The 17,471-nt window shown below is 49.6% G+C and overlaps 1 protein-coding gene across 1 annotated transcript in view; it reads left to right on the forward strand.

Annotated features, from left to right (window-relative positions):
• Positions 1–17,471, forward strand: part of LOC119968760 (histone H4 transcription factor-like) — a 63,547-nt gene that overhangs the window by 10,564 nt on the left and 35,512 nt on the right. The window contains 2 exon segments of the mRNA XM_038801452.1: positions 1,273–1,425; positions 16,119–16,196. Of these exon segments, the coding sequence (XP_038657380.1) occupies positions 1,273–1,425; positions 16,119–16,196 (231 nt within the window).

The raw sequence follows: 17,471 nt of genomic DNA on the forward strand, positions 1-17,471 counted from the left end.
AACCTCTTCCTTGTCTTCAGACAAGACGGTTCTGCTATAAAATATTATTACTCTTTTTTTAAAAAGTTATCCTACTGGGACAGAAAGCTGCCTTCTCTTGTGGACTCTTGTGGTAGCCGGATCAGACTTCTTCAGAAGCTTTCTCAAAAAGTCTCCCTCAGCTCCACCCAGCATGGACATCATCTCCCCAAGCTGAAAAAACAAATTAACTGTCCAGGGACCGAAAGCACATTAACCCCTCAGGGACTGTCCCCAGTCAAACCACAGTGCATTAGTCCAGACTGAGAAACACATTCTTCGGTCAAGAATTTCACCTTCTGGCTGCTAAAAGCTCCCAGGAACTGCAAAAACGAATCCAGGACGACTGCAGTCAATCACACTCCATTTAACCCTTAAATTGCCCAATACATTTATAATCCAATTGCCCTAAAATTCTCCATTCATTACACCTGCAACCAGCCCCTTTAAAAAAAGTGTAATTTATTACACTGCTGTTTAAAACATACAGTGCGGAAGGAGGCCATTTGGACATCGAGTCTGCACCGACCCACTTAAACCCTCAATTCCACCCTGTTCCCGTAACCCAACAACCCATCCTAACCTTTTTCTTTTGGACACCAAGGGCAATTTTTCATGGCCGATCACCTAACCTGCACGTCTTTGTTGTGGTACCTTGCCGAGTGCCAAATGCCTGTCATATTTCCTACAACAATAACAGTACATCAAAACTACTTAATTAGTTGTAAGCTGCTTTGAAGTCCTGTGCATATGTTTATTTTCTTTCTCTCAATCGTGAATGGCCTGTTTAAATTTAAAACGTGCTTACTAACAGCATGATACCAGCATTTCGTGTTACTGTATTGGTGTGTCCGCTTATATCATGTGCTTGGCACCCCAGAATGGAATTTGACCTTTTGAAGTTTAAATTAAAAATTTACATCTTGGTAAAATTACACGTAGCACGTAGCATGGGCAAGTTTCAATTCAAATGTTATACAGGATTGAAAGTATCCCAATGCAACTAACTGAACCGAAATGAAAGCAGGAAGAATGTTTTGTAAGATAGTTATTTGCAGCTTGATGTGTGGGGAGTGTTTTTCCTTCCCTTCTCCCAGCTTGGTCATAGAATAGCTAGCAGGAGCAAGCAGGGCAGAATGGCTCTCTCCTGCGCAAGATTATAGAAAAATACTTACATTCTTGTTCTGTTGCCTACCCCAAGAATTAATGAACAGACTCTTTCTAAACTTTTTTTCTATTTTGTTCATGCGCTAGGTTGTGGCGCGACATTCAAAATCAAGTTTAAACTTCGGGAGCACCTGCGGAGTCACACACAGGAGAAGGTCGCCTCTTGTGCCAACTGTGGAGGAATGTTTTCCAACAACACCAAGTTCTATGACCACGTCCGCCGGCAGACCTCCAATGAACGTATGTGGTTTAATTTCTTTAATCCATTCATTTTAGTGCCTTGCTTCGGAGATGTAACCCAGGTTCCTGGTCACTATTTAGCCCGGTATGTGTGGAAGTGGGGTGTATAGGGGATGGGGTGTCAGGTGAGACGTTTTCTGTGGTCGCGTACCCCTCTGACATCAGCAATTTCACAGATTAAGAATGACTACTTGGATTGTGTGTGCTGCAAAATGTTTTATTGGTTTCCATCCACCCCCGATGGGGTGAGGTGTAGCAGTACTAGGTCTTCATATTGTGTTATTTTTTGATGACACAACTCAGCCGAAATTTGAAAAGACAAGCATACTATTTGTGATATTTTAACGCATCATAATGGTGAAGTGAAAGCACACCATAAACTGCTGCTGCTCCATGCAGATAGATCCTCACATTTGTTGAGACTAGGGGGCGCGATTCTCCACCCCCCACGCCGGTTGGGACAATAGCGGGAGGGCCTCCCGACATTTTTCACGCCCTCCCGCTATTCTCACCCAACCCACATCAAGAATCACCGCTCGCCGTTTTGTACGGCGAGCGGCGATTCTCCGCGGCCGATGGGCCGAGCGGTCGGGCCTTTACGCCCGTTTTTTCACGGCAGCAAACACACCTGCTCGCTGCCGTCGTAAAAACGAGGCCCGTTTGGGGCGGGAGCACCACCGTTGTGCTTGGGAGGGGACAGGCCCGCGATCAGTGCCCACCGATCGTCGGGCCTGCGTCCAAAAGGGACGCACTATTCCCCCTCCGCCGCCCAACAAGATCAAGCCGCCACATCTTGTCGGGCGGCGGTGGAGAAATGCGGAACCGCACATGCTCGGGTTCCGTCAATGGCGTGATGATGTCACCCGTGCATGCGCAGTTTGGTGCCGGCTTGGCGCGCGGCCTTAACGCCGGTCGTTAAGGCCGTGACGCCGTGATTCCCGGGGTCCCGCCCCTAGCCCCAATGGGGGGGGAGAATCGGGTCCCGGGAACGGGCGTGAAGGCTGCCGTGAAACACGGCCAGTTTCACGCCAGCCTTTACGACTCTCGCATTTGCGGAGAATCTCGCCCAGGGAGTTTGGTTGCTGCTGTTACTTTATTGAAAGAAAGACTGACTTGGATTTTATTAGATCTGTATTTTGGTTAGTATATTTTATGCGGCACTTTATACACTACTCGACAGATTATGAAACTGAGCTTCATGCGTGAAGTAAATTATCTTTATTCATTTAGTTTGCAGATGTCTTCTTATCAAAGGTCAGTTTTCTTGCAGATACAGAGTTTTTTAACGTTTGTTTCGTCCAAACAAATACAGAGTACTGAGTTGAATTCAATACAAATTACAGCTCTTGATATTTCTTCTAATTGAATACATGATACAGAAAAGTCGAAAAGAAAACAAAATGGCTGTTCAAGGCGATAGTGCAGAAAAGTAGCTTCCGAAGTTTAAGGCAGGTGATTCCGGAATTAATTGTTCAAACCGGCGCGTACTTTTTTGAAGATTATTGCGGTCACTAATGGTACCCCCTTTCTGGCTGTGATTAGGTTAAAGTTATTATACAATTAATTCAATTCGATTAAAATATCTGTCCATCAAATTATAATATGAGGTGATGAAATGCGTCTTTCTTATGAATCTTATCTGTCATGAAAACAGTTTCTGGGAACACTTTAAATTAACCAAATGTGTCCTTGTTAAGTCTAGCTTCCTTATCTTGATGGTTCTCATGGGAAACAGCATTTTTCACTTGTCTTGTTTGAAATGTGGGTATTTTAACAAACCATTTCAAGAAGCCGTTTTAAATCTTGGGCCATTTATTCCTTTACACTTCTTAGAATCTACCTTTTTAGTTTAGTATATATCAGATTGCTACAGCTCCTTTTGTGAGCATGGGGCATTCCAAGGTGCTTTATGAAGTACTTTTGAAAGTGTGGTTAGTGTTGCAATATAGAACATTTAACTAGTGAAGATAAAAGATTGCACAGCCCTGTTTCAAAGAAGAGACCGATCTCCACCAACATCACTAAAAACAGATTATCTGCTGGATGTATTGTTGCTGTTTGTGGTTTCGTACTGTGTCTACATTGGTTGTTGCATTTCCGACATGGCAATTATGTGTACAACAGAAATAAAGATTTGATTCATACAGCAAGTACCTTTCAGAAACCCAAAGTGTCTTAAAGCACTTTGCAGCCAATGAAGTACTCTGCTGTAATGTTGACTGAGGGATAAATATTGGTCAGCGCACCAGGGATAACTCCCCTGCTTTCCTTCAGAATAGTGCATCGTGATCATTTATGTGCACCCGACAAGGAAACAGGCCTTGAATTAATGTCTCAGTCCCTCCAACGGAGTATCAATCCCTCAACGCCAGAGTGCCAGTTGAGGGTTTTGTGCTCCAGCCTCTGGAGTGTGGGTTAAACCCACAATTTGCTGACAGTGAGAGTGCTACCCATTAGTCATGGCTACATCACTGGCAGAATTTGCAGCACAGAAATGGGGCACTCGCTCAGCCTAACTAGTCTATGCTCACATGAACCTACTTCACCCCACTCTATCAGCCGGTGGCTCACCTTCTCCTTGTTAAGACCACATGATATAGGAGCAGAATCTGGCCATCGAGACTGCTCCGCCATTCAATCATGGCTGATACGTTTCTTATCCCCATTATCCCCATAACCCTTGACCCACTTATTAATCGAGAACCTATCTATCTCTGTCTTAAAGACACTCAGTGACTTGGCCTCCACAGCCTTCTGCGGCAATTAGTTCCACCGATTCACCATCCCTTGGCTGAAGAAATTGCTCCTCATCTCTGTTTTAAAGAATTGTCCCTTAAGTCTGAGGCTGTTCCCTCGGGTCCTAGTTTCTCCTACGAGTGGAAATATCTTCTCCACGTTCACTAAATATGGACAGCACGGTAGCACAGTGGGTAGCACTGTTGCTTCACAGCACCAGGATCCCAGGTTCAATTGCCGGCTTGGGTCACTGTCTGTGTGGAGTCTGCACGTTCTCCCCGTGTCTGCATGGGTTTCCTCCGGGCGCTCCAGTTTCCTCCCACAGATCCCGAAAGACGTGCTGTTAGGTCATTTGGACATTCTGAATTCTCCCTCCGTGTACCCGAACAGGTGCCGGAATGTGGCGACCAGGAGCTTTTCACAGTAACTTCATTGCAGTGTTAATGTAAGCCTACTTGTGACAATAAAAATTATTAATTAAAATACGTTACCATATTTCTGAGATTGAGAGCTTAGAAAGCGGCACAATATTCTTGCCGTTTATAGTCATAATGCCTTAGGAGCTCAGTGACCGAGCTTTCCTCACTCCTACACTTCAACCCCTGTTGTATCAGGAGTACATTTCTGTTTAGTACTTTGAGCACACACACAGCACTAGATGGCAGTCTGTTCCACAGGAAACTGCTGTTACGCAAAGTTTATCTAAACTTTTTGAGCATATTCCTCCTGCTCCCAATCTCTTCTGGTTCTGCACAAAATACATTAATCACATTAATCTCACTTTTGATTTCTAAACATTGATTCTGCTGAACTTCAGTTTCCTGTCTGTCTCTCTTCAGTGGGCCATGCAAACTCTTACCTACTTTATTAATTTAATGCAGCTTGCTGTTGTTTTTTGTTCTTTTATTTCCCGCACTGAGTGGTGCATGTGGTGATATGATCTGCATACCTGTCTGCCATGGGGCCAGAACATCGGCTTACCATTGGCCCTGGTCGGTCATGTGCCTCTCGACCGATTGGCCGAGAGGCTGAGTTAACCACGGGGAAGGGAAAGTCAGGGAACCAAGAGGTGAAGGAATCAGTGGGAAGCGTAGCTGCTTAGGATTACAAAAAATCACGAAAAGACAGAGCTCAGGAGAGGTTACGATAGTCCCCATCTCACAAAATATGACACAGTGTATGGAAAGGCTCAATAAACCAAGGTCCACCACACTAAGAAAACAAAAAGGGACAGTCAATAGGGAATTAAAGGTGCTATATTTAAATGCCCGCAGTGTACGGAACAAGGTAGATGAGCTTGTGGCCCAGATTGTGACTGGCAGGTATGATGTGGTAGGCATCACAGAGACATGGTTGCAGGGGGTTCAGGACTGGCAGTTAAACATCCAGGGATTTACAACCTATGGAAAAGACAGAGAGGTGGGTAGAGGGGGCGGGGTTGCCTTGTTAATTAGAAATGAAATTAAATCAATAGCACTAAACGACATAGGGTCAGACGATGTGGAGTCTGTGTAGGTAGAGTTGAGGAACCACAAAGGCAAAAAAACCATAATGGGAGTTATGTACAGGCCTCCTGACAGTGGTCAGGACCAGGGGCACAAAATGCACCACGAAATAGAAAGGGCATGTCAGAAAGGCAAGGTCACAGTGATCATGGGGGACTTCAATATGCAGGTGGACTGGGTAAATAATGTTGCCAGTGGACCCAAAGAAAGGGAATTCATTGAATGTTTACAGGATGGCTTTTTGGAACAGCTTGTGATGGAGCCCACGAGGGAACAGGCTATTCTGGACTTAGTGTTATGTAATGAGCCAGAATTGATAAAAGATCTTAAAGTAAGGGAACACTTAGGAAGCAGTGATCATAATATGGTAGAATTCAGTCTGCAATTTGAAAGAAGGAAGGTAGAATCAGATGTAAAGGTTTTACAGTTAAATAAAGGTAATTACAGGCGCATGAGGGAGGAACTGACGAAAATCGACTGGAAGCAGAGCCTAGTGGGAAAGACAGTAGAACAGCAATGGAAGGAGTTTCTGGGAGTAATTGAGGACACAGTGCAGAGGTTCATCCCAAAGAAAAGAAAGGTTATCAGAGGGAGGATTAGGCAGCCATGGCTGACAAAGGAAGTCAGGGAATGCATCAAGGCAAAAGAGAGAGCCTATAATGTGGCAAAGAGTAGTGGGAAGTCAGAAGATTGGGAAGGCTACAAAAACAAACAGAGGATAACAAAGAGAGAAATAAGGAAGGAGAGGATCAAATATGAAGGTAGGCTAGCCAGTAACATTAGGAATGATAGTAAAAGTTTCTTTAAATACATTAAAAACAAACGGGAGGCAAAAGTAGACATTGGGCCGCTCCAAAATGACGCTGGTAATCTAGTGATGGGAGACAAGGAAATAGCTGAGGAACTTAATAAGTACTTTGCGTCAGTCTTCACAGTAGAAGACATGAGTAATATCCCAACAATTCAGGAAAGTCAGGGGGCAGAGTTGAATATGGTTGCCATCACAAAGGAGAAGGTGCTAGAGAAACTAAAAGGTCTGAAAATTGATAAATCTCCGGGCCCAGATGGGCTACATCCTAGAGTTCTAAAGGAGATAGCTGAAGAAATAGTGGAGGCGTTAGTTATGATCTTTCAAAAGTCACTGGAATCAGGGAAAGTCCCAGAGGATTGGAAAATCGCTGTTGTAACCCCCCTGTTCAAGAAGGGAACAAGAAAAAAGATGGAAAATTATAGGCCAATTAGCCTAACCTCGGTTGTTGGCAAAATTCTAGAATCCATCGTTAAGGATGAGATTTCTAAATTCTTGGAAGTGCAGGGTCGGATTAGGACAAGTCAGCATGGATTTAGTAAGGGGAGGTCGTGCCTGACAAACCTGTTAGAGTTCTTTGAAGAGATAACAAATAGGTTAGACCAAGGAGAGCCAATGGATGTTATCTATCTTGACTTCCAAAAGGCCTTTGACAAGGTGCCTCATGGGAGACTGCTGAGTAAAATAAGGGCCCATGGTATTCGAGGCAAGGTACTAACATGGATTGACGATTGGCTGTCAGACAGAAGGCAGAGAGTTGGGATAAAAGGTTCTTTTTCGGAATGGCAACCGGTGACAAGTGGTGTCCCGCAGGGTTCAGTGTTGGGGCCACAGCTGTTCTCTTTATATATTAACGATCTAGATGACGGGACTGGGGGCATTCTGGCCAAGTTTGCCGATGATACAAAGATAGGTGGAGGGGCAGGTAGTATTGAGGAGGTGGGGAGGCTGCAGAAAGATTTAGACAGTTTAGGAGAATGGTCCAAGAAGTGGCTGATGAAATTCAACGTGGGCAAGTGCGAGGTCTTGCACTTTGGAAAAAAGAATAGAGGCATGGACTATTTTCTAAACGGTGACAAAATTCATAATGCTAAAGTGCAAAGGGACTTGGGAGTCCTAGTCCAGGATTCTCTAAAGGTAAACTTGCAGGTTGAGTCCGTAATTAAGAAAGCAAATGTAATGTTGTCATTTATCTCAAGAGGCTTGGAATATAAAAGCAGGGATGTACTTCTGAGGCTTTATAAAGCACTAGTTAGGCCCCATTTAGAATACTGTGAGCAATTTTGGGCCCCACACCTCAGGAAGGACATACTGGCACTGGAGCGGGTCCAGCGGAGATTCACACGGATGATCCCAGGAATGGTAGGCCTAACATACGATGAACGTCTGAGGATCGTGGGATTATATTCATTGGAGTTTAGGAGGTTGAGGGGAGATCTAATAGAAACTTACAAGATAATGAATGGCTTGGATAGGATGGACGTAGGGAAGTTGTTTCCATTAGCAGGGGAGAGTAGGACGCGGGGGCACAGTCTTAGAATAAAAGGGAGTCACTTTAGAACAGAGATGAGGAGAAATTTCTTCAGCCAGAGAGTGGTAGGTCTGTGGAATTCATTGCCACAGAGGGCGGTGGAGGCCGGGACATTGAGTGTCTTTAAGACAGAAATTGATAAATTCTTGATTTCTCGAGGAATTAAGGGCTATGGGGAGAGAGCGGGTAAATGGAGTTGAAATCAACCATGATTGAATGGTGGAGTGGACTCGATGGGCCGAATGGCCTTACTTCCGCTCCTATGTCTTATGGTCTTATGGTCTATTAACGAGGTATAAATGGTCAGACGCCTGACGATCGTCCTTTCCATTGTAGACGATCACAGAGCTGTGTTCTAGTCAATTAAAGCCAGACTTTGGTAAATCACTCGCCTCGCGTACAATTGATGGTACATCAATTTAATTGACTACGACTTTGAAGATGGAGTTCCGCATCAAGCCCGAATGCCTCCGCATCAGCCCGCAAACTCCGAACTCTGCAGAACTTTTCCAACTCTGGCTGACTTACCTCGAAGGGTTCCTAGCATCTACAACCACCCCCCCCCCCCACGGGGGCATAGAAGCTGCACGTCCTCCACTCCAGCGTGGGTATCGACGCTTACGCAATAATCAAAGAGGAAACGGATTATGATGACGCTGTACAAAAGCTAAAAGGACAATTCATCAAACCGGTCAACAGGGTATTCGCTCGACATCTGCTGGCCACCAGAAAGCAGGTCCCCGGGAGTCTCTAAGCCAATACGCCCGGGCCCTCTATGCCCTGGGGAGAAGTTGCTCCTGTGTAGCGGTCTCGGCTACAGAGCACATGGAGCCACTGATCAGAGACGCTTACGTGGCTGGGATGCTGTCTCCCGTGATCCGCCAGCGGATGCTGGAAAGAAACGAACTCAGTTTAACTGAGACGCTGACTCTCTCCGCCTCTCTGGAGGTCGCAGATCAAAGCGCTCGCACCTATGACCCTGGCCAGGCCTCCTGGCACGCTTCCCACCCGCCACCCGCCGCTCCCGACCTCCCTCAGGCTTGTGCCGCGGGACGCTCCGATAAATCCGCGGGGCCCCGCTGCTACTTTTGCGGGTACGCAAAACACCCTCGCTCGCGCTGCCCAGCCCGCTCCGCCCTCTGTAAGAGCTGCGGGAAGAAGGGCCGCTACTCCACGGTCTGCCAGGCCAAAACGCTGTCTGCAGCGCTTCTGGAAGCTGCACAGCACTACCCACCCCCGCCCCCAGGCCTCTGCGAACGGCCTGTGTGCCTCTCTCTCTCCCCCAGGGCCGCCCCAGCCACTTCCGACTCGCGCCCCGCCGGCCGACAAGCGCACCTCGCCGGCCCCTCCAGGTCTCTGCTTGCCCGCCGCGCACGTTTCTCCCCCCCGGCGCCCGACCGGCTCGCCTCTCCGGGCCCTCCCGGTCCCGACCTACCCGCCGCGCGTACCCCTCCCCCGGGCCCCGGCGCCCGACCGGCTCGCCTCTCCGGGCCCTCCCGGTCCCTGCCTGCCCGCCGCGCGAATCTGCTCCCCCGGGCCCCAGCGCCCGACCGGCTCGCCTCTCCAGGCCCCCCCGGTCCCTACCTACCCGCCACGCGTACCTCTCCCCCGGGCCCCGGCGCCCGAACGGCTCGCCTCTCCGGGCCCTCCCGGTCCCTACCTGCCCGCCGCGTGAATCTGCTCCCCCCGCCCTCGGCCTCCTGCACCCGGCCTGCGCGCCTCACCACCTCCCGCAGCTGCTCCACCCGGCTCGCCGGCAACGCTAGCTCCGCCCCCAGTGGCCACGAGGGCTTCCTGGGCTCCGCCATCTTGGGGCGCCGCCTCCACGTGCGGGTCCTGGGCGCTGCCATCTTGGGGCGCCAACCCCACGTGCAGGTCCTGGGCGCCACCATCTTGGGACGCCGACCCCACGTGCGGGTCCTGGGCGCCGCCATCGTGGGGCGCAGACTTCACATATGGATCCTGGCCACTGACTTCCGGGACGGCCACGCAAGGTCCCACCAGCATCGACTCGGACGGCGACGACAGATTTTCTCCACGGCTCGCGGCCGTTCAACTCGACCAGTCACGTCCACGCACGCTCGCCAAAACGACAACGCTGATCCACCTCAACGGCCACGAGACGGACTGCCTGCTGGACTCCGGGAGCACGGAAAGCTTCGTTCACCCTGACATAGTAAGACGCTGCGCGCTCCCTGTCCATCCCGTAACACACAAAATCGGTTTAGCCTCAGCTTCGCACTCCGTCCGCATCACCGAGTGCTGCATCGCGGACATCACGGTCCAAGGGAAGGTTTTTTAAAATTATAAATTCCTTGTCCTCCCTGACCTTTGCGCACCGGCACTCCTAGGACTGGACTTCCAGTGCAACCTGCAGAGCTTGACCTTTCAATTCGGCGGCCCTATACCCCCCTCTCTGTCTGCAGCCTCGCGTCCCTCAAAGTGGACCCCCCCTCCCTGTTTGCTAATCTTACCCCCGATTGCAAACCGTCGCGACACGGAGCAGATGGTACAGCGCCCAGGACCGGTCCTTCATCAGGTCCGAGGTCCAGAGGTTGCTGACGGAAGGGGTCATCAAGGCCAGCAACAGTCCCTGGCGATCCCAAGTGCTGGTGGTCCGGAGTGGGGAGAAAAACCGGATGGTCATCGATTATAGCCAAACCATCAATCGGTTTACGCAACTGGACGCGTATCCTCTCCCCCGTATTTCCACCATGGTAAACGAGATCACGACATACAAGGTCTTCTCCACTGTGGACCTTAAGTCCGCTTACCATCAGCTCCCCATCCGCGCGAGTGACCGCATGTACACTGCGTTCGAGGCTGATGGGCGCCTCTACCACTTCCTTAGGGTCCCGTTTGGTGTCACAAATGGGGTCTCGGTCTTCCAACGGGAGATGGACCGAATGGTCGACAAGTACGGATTACGGGCTACCTTCCCGTATCTTGATAATGTCACCATCTGCGGCCACGACCAGCAGGACCATGACGCCAACCTCCAGAAATTCCTCCAAACCGCAAAACTCCTTAACCTCACGTACAATAAGGATAAATGCGTGTTTAGCACCGACCGCCTAGCCATCCTCGGCTACGTAGTGCGTAACGGAGTGATAGGCCCCGACACCGAACGCATGCGCCCCCTGATGGAACTCCCTCTCCCCAATACCCCCAAATCCCTCAAACGCTGCCTGAGGTTCTTCGCATACTACGCCCAATGGGTTCCCAACTACGCTGACAAGGCCTGTCCCCTCATGCAAACCACGACCTTCCCACCGTCGACAGAGGCCTGCCAGGCCTTTAGCCGCATCAAAGCGGACATCGCAAAGGCCACGATGCGCGCCATCGACGAGGCCCTCCCCTTCCAGGTCGAGAGCGACGCATCAGAAGTAGCTCTGGCGGCCACCCTGAACCAAGCAGGCAGACCCGTGGCCTTCTTCTCCAGAACTCTCCAGGCTTCCAAACTCCGCCACCCCTCTGTGGAAAAGGAAGCCTAGGCCATAGTCGAAGCGGTGCGACATTGGAGGCACTATTTGGCCGGCAGGAGGTTTACCCTCCTCACAGACCAACGGTCAGTAGCCTTCATGTTTGATAATGCACAAAGGGGCAAGATCAAAAATGACATGATTTTACGGTGGCGGATCGAGTTGTCCACGTACAACTATGATATCTTGTATCGTCCTGGGAAGCTCAATGAGCCTCCTGATGCCCTGTCCCGCGGTACCTGCGCCAGCGTGCAGACAGACTGCCTCCACTCCCTCCACGCAGACCTCTGCCATCCAGGGGTGACCCGCCTACACCATTTCATTAAGGCCCGCAACCTGCCCTACTCCATCGAGGAAGTCAGGTCAGTAACCCGTGACTGCCACATCTGCGCCGAGTGCAAACCGCACTTCTACCGCCCCGAGCGCGCACACCTGATTAAAGCATCCCGCCCCTTCGAACGTCTTAGCATTGAATTAAAGGGGCCCCTTCCCTCTAACAACCACAACATTTACTTCCTGGCGGTTATCGACGAATACTCCCGCTTCCCCTTCGCCATTCCCTGTCCCGACATGACCACATCGACCGTCATTAAGGCCCTACTCTCCATCTTCTCACTGTTTGGCTACCCCGCGTACATACACAGCGATCGGGGGTCCTCATTTATGAGCGACGAGCTGCGTCAATTCCTGATCGACAGGGGCATCGCCTCTAGCAGGACGACCAGCTATAACCCTCGGGGTAACGGACAGGTCGAGCGGGAGAATGGTACCATCTGGAAGACCATACTACTGGGCCTCCGGTCCAGAAATCTCCCTATTTCCCGATGGCAAGAGGTGATCCCCGATGCCCTACACTCTATCCGCTCACTCCTCTGTACCGCAACTAATCAGACACCTCATGAACGTCTTCTTGTTTTCCGCAGGAAGTCATCCTCCGGATCCCCTCTCCCGACTTGGCTGGTCACCCCCCCGGGCCCATCTTGCTCTGGAAGCATGTGCGGGTGCACAAGTCCGACCCGTTGGTGGAGCATGTCCAGTTACTCCACGCTAACCCGCAGTACGCGTATGTGGAGTACCCCGACGGTCGGCAGGACACGGTCTCCCTCTGGGACCTGGCACCCGCTGGCGTGCAGCCCCCCCTCCCCTTTTTCACCCCAGCACCCCACTCAGCTTCCCCATCCCTCATCCATGGCGTCTCCGCGGCCAGCTCAGGTGACGGAGACTACTCGAAGTCCATCGCTCTCGGACTCCAGGACATCAGCAGGACCATCAGCCGATCCGACGTCAACTCCTCCACTGCGGCGCTCTGCCAGGACGTCAAGGACCACCAAAAGACTGATCGAATCCTTCTCGAGTTCTACAGCCCCATGGACTTTTTTTTTTGTAAATATCGTTATGTCTGGGCCAGTGGGAAGCCCCCAAATTCGATAAGGGTAAGGAGAGAACATTTATTCTCCCGACGGCTACTCATATCACCAGTTCTCTCCCCCCCCCCCCCCACCCTGGGCCTCGTTCACACCTCCCCCCCCCCCCCCCCCCCCCCCCCGGCCTTCCTTCTCCGCAAGGGGTGAATGTGGTGATATGATCTGCATACCTGTCTGCCATTGGGCCAGAACGTCGGCTTACCATTGGCCCTGGTCGGTCATGTGCCTCTCGACCGATTGGCCGAGAGGCTGAGTTAACCACGCCTCTATTAACGAGGTATAAATGGTCAGACGCCTGACGATCGTCCTTTCCATTGTAGATGATCGCAGAGCTGTGTTCTAGTCAACTAAAGCCAGACTTTGGTAAATCACTCGCCTCGCGTACAATTGATGGTACATCAGTGCACAAGGCAGACTTTCATCTGTTCCCGTAGTGAGGTTTTTTTCTTGGAACAGGTCGCTAGCCTGTCCTCTGAGGCTGATAGAGTGAGGGGTGCCACTCCACATCAAGCATGGCTGACCAGGAGACATCCCCACTCTGAACTGCCTGCCAGTGGCTTGTTTAGAAGGATTTTTCAGGTTGGTAGTCAACTTGTTTGACTGTTATGAATGCACATTCCTTGGCCATCAAGTCCCGGGGTGGGGCAGCACGGTAGCATTGTGGATAGCACAATTGCTTCACAGCTCCAGGGTCCCAGGTTCAATTCCGGCTTGGGTCACTGTGCGGAGTCTGCACATCCTCCGTGTGTGTGCGCGGGTTTCCTCCCACAGTCCAAAGATGTGCGGGTTAGGTGGATTGGCTATGCTAAATTGCCCTTAGTGACCAAAATTGCCCTTAGTGTTGGGTGGGGTTACTGAGTTATGGGGAGGTGTGAACTGGGTTATGGTGGAGGTGTGAACCTTGGGTAGGGTGCTCTTTCCAAGAGCCGGTTCAGACTCGATGGGCCGAATGGCCTCCTTCTGCACTGTAAATTCTATTAAAACCCGAAGCTTCTGGCTCAGGCAGGGACACTATCCACTCCGTTACAAAACCTCTGCACATGTTGCTGTCCTTATTGGGTTTTGTTTCCCCTGTGTGTACCGAGCAATGACCATCTCCAACCAGAGAGAATCTAACCATCCCCCTTGACATTCAATGGCATAACCATTGCTGAATCCCTCACTATCACACCCTGAGTGTCATCATTGACTGGAAACTGAACCGGAGTAACCGAATAGATACTGCGGTTGCAAGAGCAGTTCAGAAGCGGGGAATCCTGTGGGAAGTAACTCCCCTCCTGACTCCCTAAAGCCGCCAGCCCACCATCCACAAGGCACAAGTCAGTAATGTGATTGACTTGCCCAAATGAGTGCAGCTCAAACAACACTCAAGAAGCTTGACACCATTCAAGGCAAAGCAGCCCGCTTGTTTGATACTCCATCGAGCGACATAAACATTCTCTCCACCACTGAGGCACAATGACAGCAGTGTGTACCATTGAGACGATGCATTGCCGCAACTCGCCAAGGCTCCTTTGACAATACTGTACAAATTCATCGCCTCTACTGCCTGGAAGAACAAGGGCAGCGGGTGCATGGGAACACCACCACCCCTTCCAAGCCACACACCATCCTGACTAAGAATTATACCACCATTCCTTCACTGTCAAAATCCTGAATCTCCCTCCCTAACTGCGGGTGTACCTGCATCAGGTGAACTGCAGCGGTTCAAGAAGGCAACTCACCATCGCCTTTGGAGCAACTCGGGTAGGACAATGAATGCTGGCCTTACCAGCGATGTGCATATCCCAAGAACACCTTTTTAAAAAAATAATTTTCAATGTCTGAACTGCTGGTAATTATTTCAGTCAAAACTACCTGAATATAACCATTACATTGAATGTTGATATGTAGCTCTGTGGATATCAGTAACACTGTCTATGGCCTTTATTTTGCAGGCTAGGGCAGTGAGTGCTAGAAGCTATTCAGGCATCAGTGGGCCATGTCTTTGTTTCATGTTTATTATCCAGGTGGACCCACCAAATAAAAGGTGACACCTGGTTGACACCCTTCCAACCCAAACTACCACTACAGGCCCAGCCAGTTCAGGCCAATGACATGCATTTGTATCACTAGACGGCAAAGCTGGAACACTGAGGAAATGCGTGGCTTTATAACAAATACGCACAACTGATCTTTATCACACTATCATAGTGAGTGGAGCATTGTTCATTGAAACCAACCTATGAATGGAGCGAAGTTCATCATTTTTTGCCAGCATCCAGGCTTTAAATACCATTTTTTTATTGAACTGATTAGCGAATCATTTATTGTATTTGTTTTGCTTTTTTTTCCCCCACTCCATTCTCTTTTATATAATTTTTTTTTAGTGTCCTGCAATGGGATCTTGATCAAACCCTTTATGATCTGGAGGGGTAAATTTGGAGAGGATGTTTCCTCTTGTGGGAGAATCCATAAAATCCCAATAGTGCGGACGGAGGCCATTTAGCCCTTTGAGTCTGCACCGGTCCTCCGAAAGAGCACTCATAGAATTTACAGTGCAGAAGGAGGCCATTTGGCCCATCGAGTCCGCACCAGCTCTTGGAAGAGCACCCTACCCAAGCCCACACCTCCACCGTATCCCCATAACCCAGAAACCCCACCCAAGACGAAGGGCAATTTTGGTTACTAAGGGCAATTTAGCATGGTCAATCCACCTAACCTGCACATCTTTGGACTGTGAGAGGAAACCGGAGCACCCGGAGGAAACCCACGCACATACGGGGAGAACGTGCAGACTCCGCACAGTGACCCAAGCCGGGAATCGAACCCGGGACCCAGGAGCTGTGAAGTAATCGTGCTAACCACTATGCTACCGAGCCGCCCACTCTACCTAGGTCCACTCCCCACCCTGTCCATGAAACTCCGTGCATTCATCATGGCCAATACACCTAACCTGCACATCTTTGTGGGAGGAAACCAGAGCACCCGGAGCAGGCTCGAGGGGCCGAGTAGCCTACACCTGTTCGTAGTTACGGAGTGCCACAAGATTACTGGCTTCTGAGAGAGTAGGGAGTGAAACAAAAATGCAGTTTGTTGACATGAGGGCTGGAACAGTTACTCAGCAAAAATAGTGAAAATTAAAAAGATAAATATTAAGAATGACCCCTGAACTCCACAGTGGTTTGCAGATATATTTAACTATAATTAACATCTGTTTAATTTCAGAGAAGACCTTTCCCTGTCAGCACTGTGATAAGCAGTTTGCCAATGAGAGGCTACTAAGAGACCATGTACGAAATCACGGTAGGGTGCATCAGTGGATTTGATGATGGTTTCAGAAGTGTAATTATGTTATCGTGTGTTTTGCTTTCTCTTCTTCAGTGCTCTGAATGTCACAGGTCATGCTTTTAATCACAGAGTCCTTCCCACCACCGCCCAACTATGGTAGTGATGCTCAAAAGGTAAACAAGCCTGTGTACATTGCAAACAATCTGAAGAAAGTATCTATTTTCGCCCCATGTAGTACAATTCTCTGACAAGCCCTGCGGTTTAGAAATAAAAGCTCGGAAGGCAGAGAAATTGCGACATAACCTCAACTGGCACTTCGATGCAATGCTGAGGGAGTTGACGTACTGCCTTGCAGATGAGGCATGAAACTAAGGCCCCCTGTACCTGCTTGGCTGGACTTAAAGGATCCCATGGGACAATTTGAAGAAGAGCAGGGCGATTCTTCCAATCTGTTGGCCAACATTCTCCCATCAGCCAACGCAAAAGTAACGGATAATCTGGTTGTTCATTCATGTGCTCTGTTGCGTCTAGCTCTTCACCATTTAGAAAGTAAATTTATACATCCTTTGAAGTCTCCACACTGGCTTCTATTGAAATCTATTTTCCGCTGTTCCAGCCACTATTAATATCTCTGTCATTTTATGCCGCTCACAATGCTGCCTGCCTTTGTTGTCAGCGGAAAATTTAAATCTGGGGCTCTCTATCTCGTCATCTAAATTGTTAATAAGTGGGCAGCACGATGGCGCAGTGGGTTAGCCCTGCAGCCTCACGGCGCCGAGGTCCCAGGTTCGATCCCGGCTCTGGGTCACTGTCCGTGTGGAGTTTACACATTCTCCCCGTGTTTGCGTGGGTTTCGCCCCCACAACCCAAAGATGTGCAGGCTAGGTGGATTGGCCATGCTAAATTGCCCCTTAATTGGGAAAAAAAATGAATTGGGTATTCTAAATTTATTTTTAAAAATCAATTGTTAATAAATATGATGTGGAGATGCCGGCGCTGGACTGGGGTTGGCACAGTAAGGAGTCTCACAACAATGTTACTTCACAGTGCTAGGGTCCCAGGTTCGATTCCCGACTTGGGTCTGTGCGGAGTCTGCACGTTCTCCCCGTGTCTGCGTGGGTTTCCTCCGGGTGCTCCGGTTTCCTCCCACAAGTCCCGAAAGACGTGCTTGTTAGGTGAATTGGACAATATGAATTCTGGATGGATGGATGGATTTGTTTATTGTCACGTGTACCGAAGTACAGTGAAAAGTATTTTTCTGCGAGCAGCTCAACAGATCATTAAGTACAT

Source organism: Scyliorhinus canicula, chromosome 7, assembly GCF_902713615.1.
Source record: "Scyliorhinus canicula chromosome 7, sScyCan1.1, whole genome shotgun sequence".
In the NCBI taxonomy this organism is placed as follows: Eukaryota; Metazoa; Chordata; class Chondrichthyes; order Carcharhiniformes; family Scyliorhinidae; genus Scyliorhinus; species Scyliorhinus canicula.